This window comes from Heloderma suspectum, chromosome 1 (genome assembly GCF_057233095.1).
Source record: "Heloderma suspectum isolate Gila_16-S chromosome 1, 16-S_ref, whole genome shotgun sequence".
Lineage (NCBI taxonomy): Eukaryota > Metazoa > Chordata > Lepidosauria > Squamata > Helodermatidae > Heloderma > Heloderma suspectum.
Genome location: NC_139458.1, coordinates 22814389 through 22826976, shown reverse-complemented (window position 1 = coordinate 22826976; position 12588 = coordinate 22814389). Strand labels below are relative to the sequence as shown.

General features: G+C 44.2%; 1 protein-coding gene across 2 annotated transcripts in view; it reads left to right on the top strand.

Moving 5' to 3' along the window:
• The window catches only part of AMN (amnion associated transmembrane protein), a 118280-nt gene extending 105922 nt beyond the window's left edge, over window positions 1-12358 (top strand). For both annotated transcript variants that reach the window (XM_084826679.1, XM_084826671.1), the window contains 3 exons: window positions 6887-7061; window positions 11179-11299; window positions 11887-12358. In XM_084826679.1, the coding sequence (XP_084682805.1) occupies window positions 6887-7061; window positions 11179-11299; window positions 11887-11997 (407 nt within the window). In that variant the 3' untranslated portion in view covers window positions 11998-12358. The remainder of the gene's footprint in view (window positions 1-6886; window positions 7062-11178; window positions 11300-11886) is intronic.
• Window positions 12359-12588: the final 230 nt, after the last annotated feature.

The window sequence follows — 12588 nt, the reverse complement described above, 5'->3', positions numbered from 1 at the left end:
TCTAAAGGAACCATCCAAGGAGCTGAACTTATTTTCAGCACCTTGGATAGCTCCTTTAGAGTTCTGCCTGGTACAGGCAAAAACCCAGAATGGATCCATGGAACCTCCAAAATCGGAGCCACCGGCCTCCACTGACAAATAGTCTGATCTGGTACAGGAACAGGAGAATTTCCTGGCTCTGTGTTTGGTATGCACATGCAAAGCTGGACATCCACACAATGGAAGGATGTGTAAAGCTGTATGGGCCAGAGGTGCAGAACTTCAGGCCTAGAAGCCAAATCCAGCCCTTTATGGTTCCCCAGAGGGCTCCACCCCTTCCCCTGGCCCCGCCCCCTTTCCTGCAATCACTGATCATTCAGTGGTTTCCTGTTTTTTGTGCAGTTTTCCCCCCGCCCCATTCTAAAAGGTTGAAATGCCTCTCCTAAGGCTTAGTAATTGGCAGTAAGAGGTTTCAGCTAAAGAGCTTTCAGCTAAAAAACGCTGGTATTTTTTGTGTTTTAGTCCTGCCCCTTTTGCCTTCAGCTCCACCCACCACTGGAATGCAGCCCCCAAGAGCTTCTTTGAAACAGAATACGGCCCTCAGGCTGAAAAGGCTCAGCACTCCTGGTAGAGTCCATTGAAACAGTGTCTAAGGGCCCAATCCTATGCATGTTTAGACAGAAAAAAGCCCTACAACTCCCAGCATTCCACAGTGAGCTATGCTGGCTGGAGAATGCTGAGAGTTGTAGGACTTTTTTCTGTCTAAACATGCATAGGATTGGGCCCTTAAAGTTTCAGGTTCTGCTTCTAGCATCCTTTTTTCCAGTGGTCCTATATAAATCCTCCCAAGGGACAGCCATGCACCCTGCCTTGCTCAGCTGTCTTCTTAGAAGCAGTACAAGAAAAATTAAGGCACTGTTTCAACAGACAATGCTGGTTTAGACATTTTTCCATTGTGTGGACATTTGTCAGGCATCACTTCTCAGTTTTGCCCCGAATGACTTTAATTTATGCACAGCTCAGATTAATTTGGCTGCTCTGGTCTCATTGGTCCAAGCTTCACTAAAAGTGCTGGAAAAGGAATTCCCAGGAGGCTGAAGCTGGTAACAAACAGGATGACAGTTTTTGCCCGGAGGTCTTTGCCTATCAAAAGCCTTGAGCGACAATAAGGACAATCACACCTGTGCATTTTCAAGTGTTCAAGGTGCCTTGCACACATGTTCCCAGTAATCCTCACAAGAACCCTATATGGTAGGTAGGGATGTCGGAGGATTCCGCCTGGAGGGGGTGAAATCCGCCGAGCGTTCTGCAGCTTGGCCCCCGGGACTCCAATTTGCCAGCCCGCGAGCTGGCCCAACTCGATCTGCATGAGTTGGGCCAGCTTGCGGACGTCTGCTTGATCCCCCCACACCCTGGAAATGCCAAGTGATGCAAATTGCAGCCACAATTTTTGTAATTTGGGCAAATTATGGACATTATTAGTGTAATTTGTGCAAATTGTGGCCATAAAGTGCTTAGTTATGTGGAAATTTCAGCTACAATTTGCATATAACTGATCACTTTATGGCCACAACTTGCGCAAGTTATGCTAATTACAGCCATGCTTTGCCCAAGTTATGCAAATTGTGGGTGCAGTTTGTGTAACTTGACATTTTTAGAGAGAGAAAAAAAAGCTGATATTTGGGAGTTCTGGCTAAAAGCCCACGGTTTGGCTTGTGAAGGCAAGCCAAGCCGGGGGCTCCGGGGAAATCTGTTGAGCCCCAAGAGAGCTGGATTTCCCCACAACAGACTTCCCTAATGGTAGGGGTGTGGTATCATCCCCATATTGTAGATTTGGGGCTGGAACAAGTCATGGCTTGCCTATATGGGGTGCAGGGTGGCTTGTTAACCATGCTGAATAACCCAACAACAAACTATGGGTTCTCAAGGTGGCCTTTTCGAGAAAAATAAGCCACACTGCATGGTTAACAACCACCCTGTGGAAAATGTCCTAGGTTCAGACAACACGCTAACCCACGGTTCAATAAACAATCCATGGTTCAGCAACAACCCACACTCAACCCACACTGAGGGTGCATTAACATGTTGTGTGAACAGCCCCAGTCCATGGATGAAGTGAAGATTGAACCAAAGGGAGATGCCTTTTTCCAGGCCAGACCCATCAAGCCCAGTGGGGCCTATTCTGACTGGCAACAGTTCTTCAGTCTCAGGCAGACGCCTTTCCCATCAGCAGTTGCCTGATCCTTTTTAAGTGGAAATGCCTAGGACTGAACCTAGGACCTTCTGCATGCAAAGCAGTTGCTCTTCCCGTTGAGCTATGATCCCTCACCTCTACATTTGTGCTGTATTATATTACACGATAAGTCCGTTATTGGACAAGCTGCGCCAGGTTTTCAAATACCCGCAGAGCATCTGTCTGCCTACCACTTCTGGCACGTGCCAGCCCCTTCCTCATGACTGCCACCATCTGAAGCTAGCTCCAGGGTCAGAAACAGTGCCCTGTTGCAGCATTTCTTGCCCTTTGTGGGTTGAAACGGGCACAGCGGCACTAACTGGAAAGATCCACGCTGGCTCCCAGTTAGCTTCAAGGCACCATTCGAAATGGTGGTTTGGGGTCTTTAACATTCTAATGCAGACTTCCCCAACCTGGTGCCCTCCAGACGTGCTGGACTACAACTCACGTCATCCCCAGCCAGCGTGGCCAGTGGCCCAGACATCTGCAGGGCACCAGGTCGGGGAGGGCTGTAGAAATACTGTTGTAGTTCAGTCGTTAAGTCATGTCCGACTCTTCATGACCCCATGGACCATAGCACGTCAGGCCTTCCTGTCCTGCGCTCTCTCCCGGAGTGTGCTCAAGTTCATATTCATTGCATCGGTGATGCTATCTAGCCATCTCATCCTCTGCCGTCCCCTTCTCCTTTTGCTGTCAATCTTTCCCAGCATCAGGGTCTTTTCCAGTGAGTTTTCTCTTCGCATTAGGTGGCCAAAATATTTGAGCTTCAGCTTCAGTATCTGCCCATCCAATGAGAACTCAGGGTTGATTTCCTTTAGGATGGACTGATTTGACCTCCTTGCAGTCCAGGGGACTCGTAAGAGTCTTCTCCAGCACCACAGTTCGAAAGCATCAATTCTTCGGCGCTCAGCCTTCCTTATAGTCCAGCTCTCACAGCCATATGTTGCTACTGGGAAAACCATAGCTTTGATTATATGGACCTTTGTCGGCAAGGTGATGTCTCCGCTTCTTACTATGCTGTCTAGGTTTGCCATAGCTTTCCTCCCAAGGAGCAAGCGTCTTTTAATTTCATGGCTACAGTCACCATCTGCGGTGATCTTGGAGCCCAAGAAAATAAAATCTGTCACTGCTTCCATTCTTCCCTTTCTATATGCCAGGAAGTGATGGAGCCAGATGCCATGATCTTCGTTTTTTTAATGTTGAGTTTCAAACCAGCTTTTGCACTCTCCACTTTCACCCTCAACAAGAGGCTCTTTAAATCTTCTTCGCTTTCTGCCATTAGGGTGGTATCGTCTGCGTATCTGAGGTTGTTGATAATTCTCACGGCAATCTTAATTCCAACGTGTGATTCATCCAACCTGGCGTTTCTCATGATGTACTCTGCATATAAGTTAAATAAGCAGGGTGACAATATGCAGCCTTATCGTATTCCTTTCCCAATTTTGAACCAATCGGTTGTTCCATGTCCGGTTCTTACTGTTGCTTCTTGGCCCTCGTACAGGTTTCTCAGGAGACAGGTAAGGTGGTCTGGTACTCCCATCTCTTTGAGAATTTGCCACAGTTTGTTGTGATCCACACAATCAAAGGCTTTAGCGTAGTCAATGAAGCAGAAATAGACGTTTTTCTGGAATTCTCTTGCTTTCTCCATGATGCAGCGAATGTTGGCGATTTGATCTCTAGTTCCTCTGCCTCTTCAAAACCCAGCTTGTACTTCTGGTAGTTCTCGGTTCACATATTGCTGAAGCCTAGCTTGTAGGATTTTGAGCATCACCTTGCTGGCATGTGAAATGAGCGCAATTGTGCGGTAGTTCGAACACTCTTTGGCATTGCCCTTCTTTGGAATTGGAATGTAAACTGACCTTTTCCAGTCTTGTGGCCACTGTGGAGTGTTCCAAATTTGTTGGCATATTGAGTGTAGCACCTTAACAGCATCATCTTTTAGGATCTTAAATAGCTCAGCTGGAATACTGTCATCTCTGCTAGCTTTGTTGTTAGTAATGCTTCCTAAGGCCCACTTGACTTCACTCTCGAGGATGTCTGGCTCAAGTTCAGTGAGAGCACTATCATGGCTATCAGGGACATTAAGACCTTTCCTGTATAGTTCTTCTGTGTATTCTTGCCACCTCTTCTTAATCTCATCTGCTTCTGTGAGGTCCCTGCCCTCTTTGTCCTTTATCATGCCCATCTTTGCACAAAACGTTCCCTTGAGATCTCCGATTTTCTTGAAAACATCTCTAGTCTTTCCCATTCTATTGTTTTCCTCGATTTCTTTGCATTGTTCATTTAAGAAGGCCTTCTTGTCTCTCCTTGCTATTCTCTGGAACTTTGCATTCAGTTGGATATTCCCCTGCATTCCCCTTTCTCCCTTGCTTTTTGCTTGCCTTCTTTCCTCAGCTACTTGTAAAGCCTCATCAGACAGCCACCTTGCTTTCTTGCATTTCTTTTTCTTTGGGATGGATGGAGTTGCTGCTTCCTGAACAATGTTACGGACCTCCGTCCATAGTTCCTCAGGCACTCTTTCTATCAAGTCTAATTCCTTAAATCTATTCCTCACCTCCACTGTATATTCATAAGGGATATGATTTAGGTCATATCTGAATGGTTTAGTGGTTTTCCCTACGTTCTTCAATTTAAGCCGAAATTTTGCAAGAAACAGCTCATGATCTGAGCCACAGTCAGCTCCAGGTCTTGTTTTTACTGACTGTATGGAGCTTCTCCATCTTTGGCTGCAAAGGACATAATCAATCTGATTTCGATATTGACCATCTGGTGACGTCCATGTGTAGAGTCGCCTCTTGTGTTGTTGGAAAAGCATGTTTGCTATGATCAGCGTGTTCTCTTGGCAAAACTCTATTAGCCTTTGTCCTGCTTCATTTTGTACACCAAGGCCATGCTTGCCTGTTATCCCGGTGATTTCTTGACTTCCTACTTTAGCATTCCAATCCCCTATGATGAAGAGGACATCCTTTTTTGGTGTTAGTTCTAGAAAGTGTTGTAGGTCTTCATAGAACCAATCAACCTCAGCTTCTTGGGCCTCAGTAGTTGGGGCATAGACTTGAATTACTGTGATGTGGAATGGTTTGCCTTGGATTCGTACTGAGATCATTCTATCGTTTTTGAGATTGTACCCCAGTACTGCTTTTCCCACCCTTTTATTGACTATGAGTGCTACTCCATTTCTTCTAAGGGATTCTTGCCCACAGTAGTAGATATAATGGAACCTGAATTAAATTCGCCCATGCCTGTCCATTTTAGTTTGCTGATTCCCAGATGTTCAATCTTGCCATCTCATGTTTGACCACCTCCAGCTTACCTTGATTCATTGATCTTACATTCCAGGCTCCTAAACAATATTGTTCTTTACAGCATTGGATTTGGAAACAGCAGTGGCAGGTTCCTGTGTTCTGTATTAGCTTCCAAATCCTTGTCAGGGCCTGTTCCATGCAGAGCATGTAACAGTGAGGTCACCAAAGTTGCCCCAGTGGTATAAAATTCCAGACTCTTCATATTTTATTGTAACATTGGCTGCGACTATGGATTTGTATAGTGCTATTTATGCTGTTGTTATTTTTAATGATTTTGCTTTAGTGTGCTCATTGACTGGTATGATTTTTATTTATTGTTGGCCGCCCTAAGGGTTTTTTTTTTAAGTGTACAGCAAGATGTGAACAGAATCTGCTGCACACTTTCCTGAGAGTAAGCCCTGTTGGATACAATGGGACTTACACCTGAGTAGGGATAGATGGGGAACCCCCAGCCTGGTTTTGCCAGGTACCCGCCTAGCCCATGCCCCCACTCATGCCCCCCCAGATACGTGCTTGCCCCCCTCCCAGTGCTCACTGAGCCGCCCACACTCACCTGAGAGCGGTTGGTGAGTGCTGCGAGCACCATTTTAAGAAAAAATGGTGCTTGTGAAAATGTGCATATTTGTATAAATGCAAAAGGGGGCCGTGCATAGCCCATATACACAAGCTTACAGGTGCTTACACCTGTAATCTTGTGTATATGGGTTACACGGCCCCCAGCCGCCCTGCTGACTCTGACCGTCATGCCCTTGTGCTCACAAGGGCTTGACTGCCTGGGTCGGCACACATGCCCCAGCCGCTAGCCATCTCCCCCTTGAGAGCCGGAAACGGCTTGCAGCCGGGGTGCCGGCTGAGGCCCTGTCCTGTCCAGTCGGCTATCAAGGAAGCTTCCCTGACAGCCGACTGGGCAGCAGGAGGAGGAGGCGCCGTGCACGCCCCAGCCGCTCTTGACATTGGGGCGTGTGCGGCAACAATTCTGGGCTGTTCCCGGCCACTCACCGAGCTCCAGGGCACTCATCAGCTGGGTCCGCCAGCGCCCTGGAGCTCGGCAAGTGGGGGCTGGGGTCCAGACGTGGGGAGTTTTCCCGGCCTCCCGGACTAAGTCAGGTGCTTGCGACATCCTTACTCCTGAGTAAACGCAGGATTGGGCGGCGAATGAATGAACACCACAGTGTTCATGCTTCTTTGCGATTCTGGGAAAGAGCATTGTGGTGGCAATCCTGGAAGGGAATAATGGATGAAGAGCGCAGTTGCTGTCTTCATTTGCTCACTCTGGGGAGAATGCATTGTCTAGCAGGAAATTGGTTACCTACACCATGCAAACATATTGGACTTCTGGTTTGAGCTATGATATTTTGCTGCTTTGCAGGAGAATCCTTTGGCATTGTGGCGGGCATCTTGCAGGCAGCCACTGGCAGTAAGTGGAATGCCCACGGCGCAGGTGACCCTGTGGGTGCTACGATTGCTGGGACGGTTGTTGGTCTCCTCCTTGTCCTCTTGCTGTTGGGAGCTGTCCTGCTTCTTTACAGGAAAGGCACATTAAGGTAACAGGACTGATCCACCCATTCATGTATGGTCTTCCTGGGGCTTCCTTGGTTGGGCTTCCTCCCGGGCTACCTAGACCAGCCTTCTCCAACCTGGTGCTCTCCAGAAGTGTTCGACAGCAACATCCAGCTGGCTGGGGTATGCTAGGAGTTGTAGTCCAACACATCAGGAGGGTGCTGACCTAGACTGACCCTGGGGGTCTCACCCTGCAAAGCTTTCCTTTATTCAGGAGAAGAGATACACCAGCTCAAACGTGTCCAGGTGTCTGCCAGAGACACACAGCCTGCAGGATCCTCAGGTTTATGGCAGTGTCCTTTCCCCTCCTGGGACAGACAATGCACAGTCCCCAAGTTTTTCAATGAATACAGTGGAGGCAGCATGCAAGTGGATTGAGGGGGCTTGTCAGACGACAGCCCTGTGTGCCGCCTAAGATTTACCAGCTTCTGATCACCATCCTGCCATCTCAGTAGGGCCCCGTAAATACATGCAGATATCTAGAAGGTGTAGTGGCTGGTCACAATGTATGCATGCCCCTGGCAAGCTTCCAGATGAATTCCAAATGCCCTTTCCATGTACGCTGAAGGGTAATCTCAGTTCTCTGTGTGTTCCACCAGCCGACAAACCAGTGGTTCATGCTCTGTGTGCTTGGGATGTTCCTGTTCATTAGCGCTGGTCTTCTTTTCTTCTACCAAGCAGCAAAGCTCCCAGGCTCTGCTTGTTTCCCTTGCTAGTGTCAAGCTGATTAGCGTTTCCTAGCAATAAAACAGTAGCTTTGTTTAATTTCCAAAAAACCTCCAAATTTCCATCACTGATAATACAGTGTGCATTTCCCTGTGATGTGGATTTGAAAGCTGGGTATTCCTTTGAAACAATTTTCTTTCTCTTAAATAGTTGCTCTTTTTTTAATGGACGGGGTGTTTGGAGGAAATAAATGTATCATTGTTTTTTAAAAAAAGGATCAGAGTAACCAGAAAACAAATACATTTATTTATTCTTAAAACTAAAGGACTAAAAAGCCTTGAAAAATAAAAGGTCTTCATCTGGTGCCAAAAAGACCACAATGTAGGCTCTAGGAGAGCCTCTCTGGGAAGGATAATCCACAACTGAGGTGCCACCACTGAAAAGGCCCTCACCTTAGTAACCACCCATGTCAACTCATTTGGCGGAGGCACACGGAGAAGGGTCTATGATGATGAACTTACGGTCTGGGAAGGCATATGTGGAAGGAGACAATCCTTCAGGTAACCCGGCCCCAAGATGTTTAGGGCTTTGTAGAGTAGTACGAACACTTTGAATTGGGCCCGGAAATGGACCAGCAGCCAGTGCAAATCGTACCGTATTGGTGTAATACAATCATATCAGCCAGTTCCCATTAACAGTCTCACTGCCTTATTTTGGACCAGCTGAAGTTTCTGGACTGTTTTTCAAAGGCAGCCCCACGTATAATGCATTGCAGTAATGCAAATGAAAGATTACCAGATTGTGGATAACTGTAGTTAGGCTATCTCTGCCCAGATAGGATATATCAGCCGAAGCTGATAAAAGGTACTCTATGCTGCTGAGGCCACCTGTGTCTCCAGTGACAGTGCTGGATCCAAGAGCACTGCCAGACTGTTAACCTGATCCTTTAAGAGGAGGGCAACCTTCTCCAGAACAGGTTGACTGTCATGCAACTGGGCAGAAGAACCACCCAGTATCTCCACCTTATCTGGACTGAATCTCAGTTTATTGGCACTCATTCAGTCCATTACTGCACCCAGGCACTGATTCAGAACACTCAGATGTCAAAAGCACCCAGAGGAGGGCCTCAAATGATCTTAGTGTACACAGGCAAGCTTGATCATGAGATGAGGGCTTAATCCCCTTTGCCTCCAGACTTCCGGTTGGAACCAATGTTGCCCTCGCAGCATTCCACGGAGCCTCCGTGGAACGCTATCTCAAACAGCTTTTTAAAACTTTGAAAAACCTTTTCATCTCCCCCCTTGAATTAAAAGGGGGGGCAAGGCAGCATCTGGATAAGATTGTGGAAAAAAGTACCCTCTGCAAGGCAGTGGGGGGCTGGATTCAGAGACTACCCTCCCAGAGCTTAATCATCGCAAAAAGCTGTTCTGAAACTCCTATTTAATAGGAGAAAACAGGGCTGACGTGTTCCATTGTAATATATGGATTAAGAAATATCAACAACATCCGAGGGATGGTTTAAGAAATATCAACAATATTTGAGAATATTTGTGGACCTGCAAGATTTGTTTGAAGAGAAACATGGCTACAGCGAGGAGAAAGAAAGGAACTGCATCACTGCCCACTCCTCCTGTACCTCCCTTGGCAAAAGCTCAGAGAACAGAAGATATAGGAGAATTATTTACTCTGATAAAAACTTTATCTTCGCAATTTGTGGAGCAAGCCAAGAGGTTGGATTAAACTCAAAATTCCATCACTACCCTGCAAGGGGCTGTGGATTTAATTAACACTTCTTGGCAAAAAATGGAGGTGAAGGTTAACGAGCTACAAGATAGTCTGACAACGAACGAAACTATGACACAAGTTTTTTTCAAAAATTTCTCTGTCAGAATTTCCCAACTGGAGGCCTTCATGCGCAGATCCAATGTACATATTATTGGTATTAAAAATTTGCCTAGTGATGTAAATTTGCCTACCTCTGTAGACAAGCTTTTGCATGAGATACTCCCTCTGCCATCTGATTATTTACTTGATATTGAGCAGGCATTTAATGTGCCAAATGCTAAAGGGACTGGCTATACAATTATAGTCCAATTTGCAAGAATCTCCACAAAGAATTATATCCTGTGTTTGGCAAGAGAGTGTGGAAGTCTTTTTTGGAAACAAGATAAAGTTATGTTATTTCCAGATTACATCAAAGAGGTGGCTGATAAAAGAAGGCAATTTATCAAGGTGAAAAATCTGGCAAAACAGATGAACTTACAATATCACTGAAAATATCCTGCTACATTTTGCACTGTTTCTGAAGGTTAGATGAAGAAGTTCTAAATCATGAAATGGCAGAGGCATGGCTGAATGTAAAAATGCGTGAGATTTCTGTTCCAGCCTCATGAACTGGAATCTCTAAACAAGTTTTGTTAACTGTCTATGTTTAGTCTGCATGATTCAGGCTAGGCCAGAGATAACTGACTATACATATATTCGTTTGCTTTCTTTCATTTCATTTCATTTCATTTCATTTCTCTTCTCTTTTTTATTTTTCTTTAAATTCTCCTTCTCTAAAATGGATATGATATGCTGTATTCAAATATATTGTTTGAGGGTGTATTGTGCACACTCATTTATATATCTAGTATAAAATATATTACTGATTGTTGTACAGTTGCTTCCAAGCTTTATTATTATATAACATTATAATTTCATCTTTTTATTATTATTATTACTATCATCATCATCATCATCACTATAAGGCTACTTAGTAAGATTTTTGGTTGGTTAAATTGTTAAGCTTTATTATTACTATTATATTTTAACTTAAGGGCAATATATGATTACAGGGAATGAATTATAGGCCTGCTTCCTTGCTATAAGACTGATGATATGATACTGAAATGTATGGTTGATTATTAAATTGTAATATTGCTAATGTTATAGGTATAGTTTTTAAAATAGAATGGGATCTGAAGCCCGTGTGTATTGGAGTTTAAATGTAACCCTTTAAAAAAGAAAAAGAAAAAAATCATTTTTTTAATTTTCCTTTCTTCTCCTTTTTGTTATTGTTGTATCCTCCTAAGAATATTATATTGTTGGGAAATTGTAGTTATTGATCAGGTTGTTGGTACTGTTTATTTCGTTTATAAAGACAAAAATAAATAAAAAGTATTTTCAAAAAAATCCCCTTTGCCTCTAGCTGTATAGCAAAAATGCCAGCAAACACCCTAGATTGATTTTTTGGTGACTGGAGACAGAGTCTTCTCTGTTGTGCCTCACTTGTGGAACACTTTCCCCAGGAAGGTGCCTAAACTAATACACTAGTGTATTTTAGGTGCCGAGAGAAGACTTTTGCTTTCCCCCCACTTTTTAATCTCTAGTTCTCCTTGTGAAAGCAACATTGCGATTGCTGTTGTCAGTTTTCCACCATTTCTCTTTTTATAGATCTCTCCCCTCTGTGCATTTTACCTCCTTGTGGAACCAAAACAAGGACTTGGAACCTTTGGAAGAAACAATTGACAAAGGGTTTGATAACCCCATATTTGATACACCATCCAACCCAGTGGTAAGAATCCTATTTTTGTGTTTTTGTTTCAAGACCAAACTACACAATAATTAAGCATGTAATTAGGAATTGAGCGCTTGTGTGTGTTTTTTTTGTTTGCTAAATAGCAGCCATATGGGGAGGAGGGGAGGAGATTTAACCCTTTGCCCCTGCTGTAGTGTCTGGACTGGTCCCTGAAGCAAAGAAAAAATCAAGCATAAAACAAGCAGATTGTGTCTCTTGGCCCTCAGAGTAAAGCAAAAGGGAGAAAGGTTTTGTGCAGCATAAGCAACTTTGCATCCATATTACAGATTTGCAAAGATGTATTTTGAGTATAAAGCTTTTGCTTGTGCAGAAATGGGTTATCATGCTCACAGCAAATGAAGAGCCTCATGCATTGCTTAGTGAAATGTAAGTGCTGTGTTGACAGTATGGATTCATCTCAACCTATAAGATCTACGTTCTCTTCAAAGCATTTAAGCTCTCAATTATATATATATATATATATAGAGAGAGAGAGAGAGAGAGAGAGAGACAAACAAACATACATTCATGCACCCCACCCACCCCCAGCAATTATAGTAAACATTTTGGTCTCTCTTTTCTAGGCTTTAGCTGGCATGTGTTCTGTGGAAGAGACACTGGAGGAGATGGCGAGCAAAAATAGCCAGCTTTGTTACATTAATCCTTTATATGATGAAACAGAACTTAGTGCTTAAAATCAAAGCTCTCACAGGAAGACAATCCTGTCATTCTGGCTAAGTCCTCCTCAACAGTACTTTGCTTGTAGCTTTATCTCAGTAAGCTCAAATCACTGGGAAGACCACATGCTCATGCATGGTTCAAAATGAACCCATTCATCTGTACAAAAGAAATTCCCTCTGCATTGCACTCAAAATCATCTTGCAACTGCCTGGCATAAACTATTGGTTAATTTTGTAAGAAGAGAGTATAACCGAGAACTGGATGGTGCTCATGGATATGATAAAATTTGCAAATCCACTCGTCATCCACTGTAGAATGTGTATATTTACTGAATTTCTGGAAGGATTTCCTATCACAATAAAGCATTTACAGCACACTTTGTGTCATTTATGTATGGCTTTCCCTCCCAATTACTCCTCACCCTTAAGGGATAATAATGGCCATGATGCAGCCAAAGTTAAGACTGTGTAATTTCAATGCAAGTGTTAAACATGTGCTTAAACTCTGCTATTGAAACCAATGGGACTTAAAAGTAAGGATGAACAAATCTCTCTGTTTCGCTTTCTATCACTTTCACATTTTTGAAGCGTAAGGTCATTCTGCCT